This window comes from Eptesicus fuscus, chromosome 22, assembly GCF_027574615.1.
Source record: "Eptesicus fuscus isolate TK198812 chromosome 22, DD_ASM_mEF_20220401, whole genome shotgun sequence".
Lineage (NCBI taxonomy): Eukaryota > Metazoa > Chordata > Mammalia > Chiroptera > Vespertilionidae > Eptesicus > Eptesicus fuscus.
Genome location: NC_072494.1, coordinates 19,834,589 through 19,848,831, shown reverse-complemented (window position 1 = coordinate 19,848,831; position 14,243 = coordinate 19,834,589). Strand labels below are relative to the sequence as shown.

General features: G+C 36.4%; 1 protein-coding gene across 5 annotated transcripts in view; it reads right to left on the bottom strand.

Annotated features, from left to right (window-relative positions):
* LOC103289977 (rab GTPase-activating protein 1-like) overlaps window positions 1-14,243 on the bottom strand; it is a 438,759-nt gene that overhangs the window by 128,046 nt on the left and 296,470 nt on the right. For all 5 annotated transcript variants that reach the window (XM_054712112.1, XM_054712113.1, XM_054712115.1 and 2 more), the window contains one exon: window positions 13,166-13,309. In XM_054712112.1, the coding sequence (XP_054568087.1) occupies window positions 13,166-13,309 (144 nt within the window). The remainder of the gene's footprint in view (window positions 1-13,165; window positions 13,310-14,243) is intronic.

Genomic DNA, 14,243 nt, shown 5'->3' with positions numbered 1-14,243 from the left:
TGTATGTATATATGTGTGTATATATATATAATATAAGCTTAATATATGTATATATGTATATATGTATATATGTGTATATATACAGTGTGTGTGTGTGTGTGTGTGTGTGTATGTATATATATATATTACTATTAGTGATCACATATCATCTTCTGACCTAGTGAAAGTAAAAATCTAAATAAGCTCCCCTCCTCCCCCAAATAGTCTGTACTGGAAGAATGCAAATTCATCTTCATTCCCTATCTGGCAACTACTAACCCTAAAAGGTTCTGTCTTATTCTTCACCTAAATCTCCATGAAATAAAATATCTGCCTTTTTTCATCATAATTTGTCCTGCTGTAGCACTGTTGTAAAACAAACCTGATCCAGACACTAGTGCTGAGGAAGTTGAGCTGTTAAAATACTCATCTGTTCTCTGTCAACTTGGCGTTGTTGATAAACTCATGGTAACATCTGAGCAAAACAGCTTTGCAAAAATCAGCAGACCCGGTTTTTACTCCCAGAGTCACCACTGCCAGTACAGCAACCACGGAAACATAGTTGGGTATTTCTCTTAAGTTTTGTGTTTCTCTAAATTAATTACCTTGAACTATTATTTTATTTTCTAGAATTTGTCAATATAATAAATTTTAAGAGATGAAAATGTGCACTATCTCACGCCTCTCCATCTTCCTCTTCTTAATCCTTCAGAGAAAGGTCTCTGCCTGTAGAACTCAATAAGTATGAGAGGGGCCAGAAAGTAGTTCCCCAATAACTCTTTGGTACTGCTGCTTAAAATGATCAAAAAGCATATATCCTTTAACCTAAACACATTTCTGTATCTAAGTACAAAAAAACCTATTAAATCAGCATTCCCTAAACTTGGAAAATTAAACTCGGGGACATCTGTTAAACATGCAGATTACCAGGGCCAAGAATCTTAACTCCAAGATGGACCTATAAGGTTTGTATATTTAATAAGCACTTCCCAATCACCCCCAAGTTATTTTTTAATATATTTTTATTTATTTCAGAGAGGAAGGTAGAGGGAGAGATAGAAACATCAATGATGAGAGAATCATTGCATGGCTGCTTCCTGAACACCCCATACCAGGAATCGAGCCCACAACCCGGGCATGTGACCCGACTGGGAATCAAACTGTGACCTTCTGGTTCATCGATCTATGCTCAACCACCGAGCCAAATCAGCCAGGCCAAGTTATTTTTTAAACAGAGATATAATTATAATTCAAATAGCATAAAATACACCCTTTAACAGTACACAATTCAGTGATTTTTAGTATATTTACAAGGTTATACAATCAACCCCATTATCTAATTCCAGAACATTTCATTACCCGAAAAGCAGTGAAGCCCCAAGAATAAGAACTAGATCATATTTCTAGATGGGTGAATAGGCAAAGTAATATCTGCCTACTAAAGGTGATCTGTTTTTCAGAAGCCTGAAAATTTCATATATTTCAAGGTTGACTCATGGTATTTGAATATTCACTTCAACCCACAGTCACTTATTTTAAGCTGTTTACTTTTCAAGTGGAAAGCTTATTAATTATAAGATAAAATGTGCTTTGATTCTAAAAGAGCATTTAAAGTATAGGCTATATCAGTTCTATCAGATATCTATCTTTCATCCTTCTGCAAAGGGAGGGAAAGAAAAAATTTTTCTCTGTATTAAGGAGTCATGTGGACAAAATGTATTTTTGCCTATCTGTTGGTTAGCATAAACAAGAGATCTAGTCAGAAGTAGTATATACATATTTCACCGGGATGTTGGAGAACAACTAGACCATGGCCACTAAATGCCTTAAGTAAGAAACAACCACCAGACTGTGACGCAGCCCAGAATGAAATCTAATAGGTCAATGAGGCACTGGAACACACAGGAAATTGTTCTTTTCGATGGAAAGTTTTCTGGCATTACTCGTCAGCAAAAAAGAGCAAAATGGGCTGTTTACTAGGCCATGGACAAGAATAAAAATGTCAAGTGGACTTCTAAAAACAAGATAAAACTTCTGTAAACCAAAACAATAAAACAATCCAAAAAGCAGGACCAGAAGGTCCTATTCTGCTGCTTTTTAACTAATGCAATCAGTAATTCTAGTGATGGTCACTGGACATTTATTGTACATCTAGATATAATGTAGAGGCCCTGGATAATGATGAAAAGGTCAAGCCATTGTTTGATTAAAATGCCAAACAATGGATGCTGATGGTAAAGTACCTGTAGAAGGAAGCTAGAAAAGAATACCAGAGAAAACCATTTCATAGTGAAATTCTGCTAGACCATAGAAGGAGCATCTGGAATATGAGGTCAAAAGTCTTGGACAGAGAGACCCCAACTGATGTTATGAATTGATATGACTTTGGCCTTTTAAAGACAGTAGGTAATGGGGGCTTCTTCAGAGAAGCAAAGCCCATTGGTCTATTTGCTATAGAGATGGACAAGAATAATCAGGCTATCTGCCCATGTAAATTTAAAAACAAAAACAAAAAACTATTTCTAAGTTGGCTAATTTAGAAGCTGAGAAATATGAAGGACAGCCATCTGTTTGGAGAAGGTAAGAACAAGTGAGAGAAGGTACGTAAGGCTTTTAGTACAATGTATGGCCCAGAAATACTCCCCAGAAAAGCCTTCCAGTATGCTGCCCTCAAATCTTTGAGACTTAAAAAAGGAAGCTTGAGAGTTTATCAGCAAAAAATGGGTCTCAATAAAACTAGATGGTGAGGCCAAGTAACTACCCTCCAAATCAAGTTCTCATTTTCAATTACTTCCAGCTGATACTATGTGCTAGATTCCTTCTCTATTGTGCAATCTAAATAATTTATAAATTGGGGGACCATTTTTACTAATAATTGCAGTGGAGGTCTTTAAACAAGTATTTGTTAGATGCTTTCACAATCCAATTTATAGACAATGAAAAGCATTGAAATGTTTTATATGACTTTGTGGATAATCATTATGCTGCCATAACTCAAAACCCTAACAGCAAAAACTATACCATGAAAATAATTTGGGACAGTGCTACCACTTCAACCCTGAGGGCCATAATTTTCAAGATTATACTCTATATTAAAACTATTCTGCTTGCATTCTAATTAAATAAATATTTATGGCTGGATAATATGTAGCTTGTTTTTAAGATGCATTTAAGTTTTATTTAATAAATATTTTATTTATCAACTGCCAAATTTCAAAGCAGGCAACACTAAGAATTTTAGTCTATGAGGTATATGCACACTAGAATGTTTTATTGTGCCAGATCCACCAATGACCCTTCTCAGAAAATTAACAGCTCCTGTGTAATGACTCACCCCAAGACAACCCCTTACCACAGCATATTGGACAAGAGATGGACAACTAGTCCAAGTCACAAGTAAGGTGACCCATACTTGTGACTTGGACTATCGAGGCTTATTTTAAAGTATGAGCAGCAATTAGGCAATCCTATTTGGAAAGAGTTATTGATACTAGAGTTGAATGGTCATAGTAGGTCTTTCTGAAATATTTTAGGCCCTGTGCAGAACAAAGCTACAAAGAAGTAGGTCAAGAAATAAGGGAGAACATCTAATTCATCGAGTGAGACAGAGAGCAATATAGATGAGTGCCTGGAGTCTCTTTGGCACCACATAAGTCTCCTTCCCCCCCCCCCCCATTCATAAACACATTTAAATGCAAACAATAAAAATAATTTCATCCATTAATTCTTTGTTCCTTTTTTCTTCAACAGATTATTTCTTGTGTATCTACAAGCTGAGTAGGTATATGGCAGTTCACAAAAAAGACATGGCTTCTCTTTTTGGAAATTTATAATCTAGGGGAAGAAACAGAAATTTGAAAAATAATACACAGGGTGCTATCAGAGAGAGTAAAAGGAAGGACCTATTTAGAGATGGGTGGTCAGGGAAAGCTTCTTAGAAGAAGTAACATTTAACCTTAGATTTGCAGGAGTTAGCCAGGTAAAGAGTGATGAATACACTCTAGGGAGAAGGGAAAGAATGTACAAATGGTTTCAACCTGAGCAGATCTTAAGTGTTCCACAAAGTAAAAGAGGGCCAGTGTTGAAGTACAGTGAGGAAGAGGAAGATTGACCCTAGGATACCATTGGCAGGAAGGAAGAGCAAGAATGAGACGATGTGAGGTTTATTCAGTGGGAAACCACTGAAGGGTTCTAAGCAGAGGAGAGATATCATCTGTATGCGTTTTATGAAAATCTTTCTGGATGCAGTGGAGAATAATAGAATAAAAGATACAGGGTGCCAAGTGGAAAAAACACTTGGGAGGTTACTGAATAGGATATAATACTGGCTTGGAGACAGAAAAAGATTTCAAGATCTATTTTGGAATTAAGAATAGAGTTAACATATGACCCAGCAATCCCTCTCCTGGGTATATACCCGAAAAACTCAGAAACATGTATGCACCCCTATGTTCACTGTGCATTATTCACAGTGGCCAAGACATTATTCCTCCATTCCATTCACACATGGAGGCAACCAATGTGTCCTGCAATGGAGGATTAGATAAAGATATGGCACATATACACAATGGAATACTATCCAGTCATAAGAAAAGATGAAATACTGCCATTTGTGACAATATAGATGAACTTTGAGAATATGCTAAATAAAGTAAGTCAGTCAGAAAAAGCTAAGAACCATATGATTTCACTCATATGTCAGATATAAAACTGAAACTCATGGACACAAACAGCAGTGTGGTGGTTGCCAGAGGGAAGGGAGTGGCGGGTGTTGAGGGTGAAGGGGCCTAATATATGGTGATGGATGATGATCTGACTTTGGGTAGTGGGCACACAGTGCAATATATAGATCTTGTATCATAAAAATGTACACTTGAAACCTATATGATCCTATTTACCAATGTCACCCCAATAAATTTAATTTTAAAAAAGATCTATTTTGGAAGTAGACTTGATAAACTAGTATTTCCAAATATGCTCAATTATAAAGTGCTGAGAGATACATACATATGTAGTAAAATGCATGCAAGGGAATGATAAACATTGAATTCTGTATAATGGTTCCTCTGAGGAAGGCCAAGGAGGGTATGGTCAGGAAGATGTAGTAATACACACAGCTAATATTGTTGTTACTGTTTTATTTCTTAACCAGAGAGGTAGAGAAACACACAGAAGCTCATTATATGTCTTAATGCTTCTTTTGTGTGTTTTAAATATTCAATCCTAAAAATAAAAGAATATGTTTAGTTATTTTATTCAATCCATAATACAGTTTACCTGCCATGAGTTTTTCTGCAATAAAAAATACTACAAAGTAACTTTAGTTATTCCAATTCATGATGAACTATAAGATTTTTTCCTAGGAAAAAAATCAGTCACCCTCTAACTTTAAGTCAGTGATCTTTGCGTTGATGAGGTTACTTTGTATCTGGTCTTTGTGAGTCTTCAGAGTCATGTGGGTCTGATTTTATTGTAATAAAGTACCACTCCTTTTTATAGCAGTAAACATGTACTTTTATTTTAAAGTACTAGGTTTGACATGCTTACTTCCCCATTGATTGTTTTTTTATAATTATTTCACCCTCTATATGCCTTAAATGTCCCCTAAAGGTACCAAAACCTACATCTAGAACAAATATTGCAGAGAAATGGTAATGTAAGCATTGCCTGAATAAAGCACATAACAGTAATATTCCCAGTCACTCCACAACATCTTGTCTCCAAGATGTTCCGTGAAGTGTAGAAGCTGCACAACCAGCCATACTTCCCTCTAACCACTACATTAAATGAAAACATGTGACGAATAAAACATTACCTGAGATGATTCATCAGCACTTCCTATCCAGAATTCAACCACTTCTCACCACCTCCAGTGCCAATAAAGTGGTCCAAGCAGCCCAGATTACTACAATTGCCTCCTAATGGTCTCCGACTCCTCCCACAACCGTGAGACTTGTGTGATCATATATCAGAGTATGTCACTCATACTCAAAACTCTCCAGTGGTTCCCCATCTCAGTCCAAACAACCTAAATTCTCTACAATGGTCAAAAGGCTCTATTAAAAATCTGCCACATTTCTCTTCCTTCCTTTGTTTTTCTTCATAGTATTTATCACCTTTGATCTACTACATAGTCTACTTGGTCATTTGTTTGTCATCTGTCTCTTCTACAAGGATAAAACCTTAATGAGGACAAGAGTTCTATCTGCTTTTTCTTTACTGCTGTATTGAATGGTGTCAGCATTTAATGGTGTCAGCATTTAATGTATTTTTGTTGAATGAAAGAATAAGTAAATATTCCTCTAAAAGTCACCAGAAGCACAAGCACAATGGTTCTGCCATTTTAACTATTTTAATGGTTCTGCCTCTTGTGTAATGACAAAATTAATGAAAACACAAGAAAGAGCTGTAATACAACTGATGTGAGAACCAAAAAGAGCTTGTAGGTGGGAAAGAAGTTAGGGTCCAGAAATAAGATTTTAGAGAGAGTTTTTTCTATTCCTGAAGATTTCTATTGCTAAGTGAAAATTTAAAGTAGCCTATACAGTATTTATTGGTTAGTCAAAAATCTCTTCCCTATTCTTGTGGCCAATTACTTCTTTTTTTAAATTTAATAAACCTTTATTGTTCAGATTATTACAATTGTTCCTCTTTTTTCCCCCCCATAGCTCCCCTCCACCCGGTTTCCACCCCACCCTCTGCCCTTACCTCCCCCTCACTGTCCTCATTCATAGGTGTACGATTTTTGTCCAGTCTCTTCCCGCACCCCTTTCTCCCTGAGAATTTTCAGTCCACTGCCTTTCTATGCCCCTGATTCTATTATATTTACCAGTTTATTCTGTTCATCAGATTTTTTATTCACTTGATTTTTAGATTCACTTGTTGATAGATATGTATTTGTTGTTCATAATTTTTATCTTTACCTTTTTCTTCTTCTTTCTCTTCTTAAAGAATACCTTTCAGCATTTCATATAGTACTGGTTTGGCGGTGATGAACTCCTTTAGCTTTTTCTTATCTGTGAAGCTCTTTATCTGCCCTTCAATTCTGAATGATAACTTTGCTGGGTAGAGTAATCTTGGCTGTAGGTTCTTGCTATTTATCACTTTGAATATTTCTTGCCATTCCCGTCTGGCCTGCATAGTTTCTGTTGAGAAATCAGCTGACAATCGTATGGGTGCTCCCTGTAGGTAATTAACTGTTTTTCTCTTGCTGCTTTTAATATTCTCTCCTTGTCTTTTGCTCTTGGCATTTTAATTATGATGTGTCTTGGTGTGGTCCTCTTTGGATTCCTTTTGTTTGGGGTTCTGTATGCTTCCTGGACTTGTAAGTCTATTTCTTTCACCAGGTGGGGGAAGTTTTCAGTCATTATTTCTTCAAATAAGTTTTCAGTATCTTGCTCTCTCTCTTCTGGCACCTCCATTATTCTGATATTGGTACACTTGAAGTTGTCCCAGAGGCTTCTTACACTATCTTCAAATTTTTGGATTCTTTTTTCTTTTTGCTTTTCCGGTTGAGTGTTTTTTTCTTCTCTGTATTTCAAATCTTTGACTTGATTCTTGCATTTCTCTAGTCTGCTGTTGGGTCTCTGTATAATATTTTTTATTTCAGTCAGTGTATGTTTAATTTTTAGTTGGTCCTTTTTCATATCCTCAAGGATCTCGCTAAATTTATCAGCCTTTTCTAGGAAATTTTTGAAAAATCTTATAACCGTGGTTTTGAACTCTATATCCAGTCGTGTGTTTTCCTCCATTTCTTTCGTTTGTGATCTGTTTCTTTGTCTCCGCTTTTTTGCTGCTTCCCTGAGTTGGTAGGGTAGCTTTGTGTGCTAGGTGTCCTATATGGCCCAGCAGCTCAGCCTCCCCAGTTACCTGAGTTGGACACTCTTGGTGCACCTCTTTGTGAACTGTGTGTACAGCCTTGTTGTAGTTAAGTCTTGATTGTTGTTGTCACTGGGAGGAATTGACCTCCAGGCCAATTGGTTGTGAGAATCAGCTGTGTCTACGCTGGGAGAACTTCTGTGCTGAAGACAGCCTTATGAGACAAGACTTGCAAAATTGCAAAAGCCTCTGTGCTCAGCTTGGATGGGGCAGAGTCTCAGGGCTGAGCAGACAGTCTTGGCTTCCCATCAGCTCTGCCCTATGAGGCCCCTGGGTCTCAGTGTCCCTCAGTAATCACTGCAAGCACCTCTGAGAGAAAGCCGCCCTCGAGTTTCACCCACTGCCAGACAGTCCAGTTTCTCCCCCAATGAATCTGGATTCCCAGATTCTTGCCCGAAACTGGAGTTCAGCGCAATGGGGAGCTTCTGTTTCCTTCCTGCTAGAGAAAACCAGCGGTGCACTCAGCAGTCAGTCCTCTCTTTGCGCACTCATGCACGCACCTTCAGACCTCTGACTTTCACGGCTCCCCTGAGTTTCTGCCTGACAGTCCAAATTCCCCCCATATAAGCCTGGGTCCCCAGGGTCTCGCCCGGAACTGGGGTTCAGTGCAGTCGGAACTGGGGTTCAGCGCAGTTGGGAGCTTTTGTCTCCTCCCCACTAGAGAAAGCCAGCCAGGCCCTCAGCCACCTGTGCGCATCTCTGTACCTCCGCCTTTTGCAGCTCCTGTGAGTCTCAGTGTGCTTTTCTCTTTCCTTCTAGTTGTAGAATTTCCACTCAGCCAGCTTTCCTGTGGTTCTGGATGATGTTCAGTTTGTCTTTTAGTTGTAGTTTTGAAATTGTTGTGCGAGGCAGCAGTTTAGGTGTTTACCTATGCCACCATCTTAGTTTCTCTCCAATTACTACTCTTAAAGTTTTCGAAAGTTTTATATTTATGTTAGAATTCTTAATCTTCCTTAATTCTTAATCAGCCCATTCTGATGCTTTTTATATTCAATGTATTACTTGATAAAGATGTTAATTAATGCTACTGTAGTAAGCATATTGCAATATATAACCAACATACATCAAACCAACAGATTATATGCCTCAATCTTATAAAATGTTATATTAATTATATCTCAATTTTTAAAAATTCAACATATTACTGTTTGAGGGAGGAAAATGGGGCAAAGAGTAAAATATTATATAATAAATCTACTCTTCAGATAACAGCTTCGAAAAATTGCCTTGAAAGGGGGATTATACCTGGTGGTATTTAGTAAGATATTTTAAACTTTTTTTTTCATTATCCTAAGAAGAAAGGAGAGGTAAGAAATAAACTTGAATTTGAAATATCAATGATTTCCTTTAATTTCATGAAATAGCAAGTTACTATATAAAGCTGAATATATTTGATACTCTAAAAATTGAACCATCTGGGAAGAGTCAACTTCAAACCTCAGCTGTCAGTTATCGTGTCAAGATTAAAAGAAATACTGTTTTCCTTACGTCTTTTGAAAGAAGATGGAAAAAATACTTTTGGAGGACTACTTAAATCACCAGTCAAACAAAAAAATAAAAATAGAATGGCCTACCCAGTTTGGCTCAGTGGATAGAGTGTCAGCCCTTAGACTGAAGGGTCCTGGGTTCAATTCCAGTCAAGGGCATGTACCTTGGTTGCAGGTTCCCCGGCCCTGGTCGGGGTGCATGCAGGAGGCAACCAATCGATGTGTCTCTCTCACATCAATGTTTCTCTCTGTCTCTCCCTCTTCCTTCCACTCTCTCTAAACATCAATGGGAAAATATCCTCAGGTAAGGGGAAAAAAAAAGAAAGAAAGAAATAGAATGAAACTTCCATTAAGGTCAATGGCTGAAATTTTGATTTTAGCAAAGATGCATCTCCACTGGGAGTGTGGGGACTGGGTGGACAAAGGTTGTTAGAAAGGTAATAAAGAATCAATGGCTACTTGACCCTTTCTTAAGAATCTCTGTAGTCAGCTAGTTAATTGAAGAAATTGAGAGCAACTAAAATTCTACACAGGTAGAATTGAGGATAATATTAACTGAATATTTACTGTATAACAGTCATAGTGCTAAGTACCTTATTATTCATAATTTCATATAATCATTTAAATAAACCTGGGAGATACTGTTAGCTTCATTTAACACATGAAGAAACTTAGACACATATAGGTCAAGTAATATGAACGTGATATAGGCAGGGTTAACTAAAAAGCCAAATATCTTAACTCCAATATTAAATGATCTCTATGTTGCTTCTGCTATAACTGAGTACAATGCTAGATTTTTTCCATCAGGCTGACTTCTCTCATAAAAGCACAAAAGCGATTCTGCTCTTAGATCCACTCTTAGTCCCATCCAAATACAACTTCAGAGACCAAGTAAATGACTTGTTACCAAATGAATTATATTTTGTTTCATATTCATGAACTCTAATCTGCTCCAGGATCTGCTCTCAAAAAATAAAACAAAAACCTGCCCTTGACCATAAGGAAGACTTTCAGTGAATAAAAACAACACAAACTGAAATGTACAAAATATTTTGGAAAACTGCTTGCTGGCATCTATAAACTTTATTGCATGGGTGCCCTAACCCAGCAATTCCAAAAAAGTCATATGTATGCTTACCAAAAGACTAGTCCAAGAATGTTCACAGCAACACTATTCATAATAGCCCTAATCTGGAAACGACCCAAATGCCCTTCAACAATAGCATGAAGAATGAGGAAATGGTGGTATATTCACGATGAAACCAACAAACCATGGCCACATGGATGAAACTCATAAACATAATGATAAATGAAAAAGCTAGACAAGAAAGAGTTCATATTGTGTAATTCCATTTATATACAGTTCAAAAACAATCAAAATTAATCTATGGCATTAAAAGTCAGGATAGCAATGACTCTTCAGAGGGGTAATAACTGAAGAGGCAGTAAAGGGGAGGAGGGCCTCTGAAAAGTTTTTGAAAAATTAATACTTTTCCATCTGAGAATTTCCTAGCCTTCCATTTGTAACTAAACATTAATTCATCACTATCAAGATTTAAATTATTTCCTTAACAAATAGAGAATATGACAAAAAACATAAATGGGTGACTCTACTAGTATTTAAGACTATGGTATCATAGTCTTAAATAGAATAAAATATTTAGAATATTTTATTACATGTTGAAAAAATAGCTTTAGTATAAATATTTTATTAACTACAAGAAGGAAATGGGCAAAGAGAAAACACAGACAGGCAGGAAATAAAAGTTTATCTAAAAATTTCCTTTGCAAAATAATACTGACAAAGATGAGTTGTGGAAAGAACAAATATCCTGAAGCATACTCCAATATTGTTCCCAACAAGGTTTGTTTTACAAAGCTACTTTGCTCTGTTAAGGTTTGTTATTTATTTCCCTGGTTAACATAATGTTGTGATTACAACCTACTCCATGTTTTGGAGAGCTAAGCTATGCAACTTCCTAAAACAGCTACAGAGCATCAGTTTAAGAGAAGGGAAAGTGACATCTATCTACAATGCTCTTATTAATTTTAATGAGCATTAAGATCTTTCAAACACTGTGATTATGAATCATAGTTGACAAGTGATAAGAAGCCTTATAAATTTTCTTTTCTTTGCCATCAATGTTGCTAATTTTTCCTAGCAACTGACATTGGAAATTCAAGTATTTTCAATATGAAATTTCCTGAAAAACTATATATCTGGGTTCCAGAAGACCCGTGGACAGTGCTCCAATATCGGGTAGAGATGACTTTAGACAGTCACCATTCCAGTGATCACACTGTTTGACTTTGAATAAGACTTTAGCTCCTAATTCTGCATTCTTCCTTTAGGTTAAATTTAGATAGGCATTTTAGAATCTAATTTGTAAGTAAAACAAGTAGAATTAGTGAGTTATCAACCAGGTTCTCTAGCTGCTATGCATTCAGAATTTGGGAACTTGTTCTGTGACCCTCAGCAAGACGCTTGACCCTTCTTTATCAAAATATGTTGCAAATCTTTAAAAATCTTACATGCCTACAAAATGCTCTGCACCTTCAAGCATTGTAAACCGCCAACTAGAACCTTTGAACCCAGCTATACTTACACAAAATGGTCCCTGCCGTAGTAGGCTGAGATATAACAATCATGCTTTATACAGCTGATTCATTTTATCTTTTCAATTCTTACTTTTATAATTAAATTTCTAGTTCCTAAGGTGATTAAAATAGACTTTTCTTTTAAGAAAGAGGAAACTTTATGTAAGAAAAGTAATATAGTAATACAAAACTGCCTAGATTTTAATAGGTTATTCTTTTGACTACTCCAACTTTTAAAGTTAAGACAGCTATATTTTTATACACATTTATATTCCCAATTAAAAGATTCTTCTCTCCAGCAACTTTCTATCACTGCTAAGACTCAAACATTTTGATGGTCAGTATATGAGGTATGTATATGTAATACTGCTTATTTCTTTAAGAGAACAAAGGAAATAAATGTAGTCATCTAAGAAACTAAAAGCAATAAAAGAAATAAATACTAGAGATACCTAAGAAATTATGCAAACTAATTTTTTTGAAATATTTTACTGTCTGAAAATATACCTATATGATGCAGAAACTTTGCCACTTCTTTATTATCTGGATGGAGTCTCAAACATCATATACAAAGAGATATCTTATGAATTGAGGATTTAATTATTATAAAATTTTCACTCTTGGGGTATAATTGCATTAGTACTAAAAACACCTGATTCTAAATCATTTATTTAACTTTAAAGGTCCTTTATATTAGTAGCCCATTATTATAAATATGGACTTATTATGAATTTAACTATGCAAATGTAGTTACCTCATTTTTTAAATAAATATTTTAAAAAATATATATATTTTATTGATTTTTTTACAGTGAGGATGGGAGAGAGATAGTTAGAAACATCGATGAGAGAGAAACATCAATCAGCTGCCTCCTGCACACCCCCTACTGGGGATGTGCCTGCAACCAAGGTACATGCCCTTGGCCGGAATCGAAACTGGGACCCTTCAGTCTGCAGGCCGATGCTCTATCCACTGAGCCAAACCGGTTAGGGCTAGTTACCTCATTTTACTTTGTAGAAATTATATATGCTTTAATTTTCTCATTTCTCACAAATAACAAAATTTCAATTAAAATAGTCTTTACTAAAAATTTAAATAGAACTTTTTGGTCAGTATTTATAGCTTAATGTCACAGGAAAGAAGAAAATGAAGACAAACCACTGTGAGCAGAAACAATGCTCTTTCTCTTTGGGCTTAGGTATGAGAGGGGATCACTCTACCTCACAGAGCAGTAAGTCAATGATGTGGAAGACCATGCAGAGCGGGAACTTGGCGGTGAAAAGAGTGAGAAACCACTGGGAAGCATACATATGGGCCTCCAGGTTCAGGTCACAAAAATGGCTGTGCAGGTCCGGTAGCTGCTCCTAAAAGTCAAAGGGGAAGATTTAGTGGGCGGAACGTGGAAGAAGCTTTATTTCCTGCCACAACTACCATTTATGACAAATTTCTTATGAACACGTTTCATTTTACTGAAGCAATCCATGAATTGCTTAACTACACTGAAGTGATGACAGGAGGTGAGGATTAGGGACAGACTTGTTAGGAACAAGTAACAAAGACCATCTCCTGCTCACTCAACTGGTCTTGTTGCTGGGGAAATGTTCATCTGCCTTCTGAAGAACATCGTGACTCCAGGGTCCGATTTATGTCCCCTTTACCTCTTTTACCTTCCCCACCCCCCTATCCCTCTTGTTCAACTCCTGACTAGATAGAAAAGAGATGTACTTGTTGTCAACATCATCTGGTTTTTATGCTATCACTTCAGTATATTTTTTGAAACTTAGAAAAGGCCAAAACATAACCAATATTTTAAAAAACTATCTTTGAGATCTTAAAATAATGGCAAAGTACAGAAACTGCAAGTGTATTATGTATGAAATTGAATGTCTCCTTTAAATGTCTTTATGCTAGTTTTATCTTTTTGCCCAAGCTATACCAGTAAATGCATTTCAAAAGCGTGAAAGGCCAAGTACACAGCATTAGTACAGAATTCCCATAACTGAAAGACAAAGGCAAACATAAAAGCCCACTTTCATTTTGTTTTCATAAGCAGACCACAAAAACAAAAAGCCCACTTCTTGTGCAAGATGCTCTTTGAAAAACACCCAAATGTGCCCATCTAGTACTTTAACTGGGGTGCTAAATGGTCATCCAATTAACAGACAGAAGGTGCTAACAGAAAAATGTGCTTGTGTTTCTGTTTTGTTTCTTCTTGTTAATCCTCACCCGAGGATATTTTCCATGTTTTAGAGAGAGAATGAAAGAGAGAGATAATCATAGATGTGAGAGAGACACACC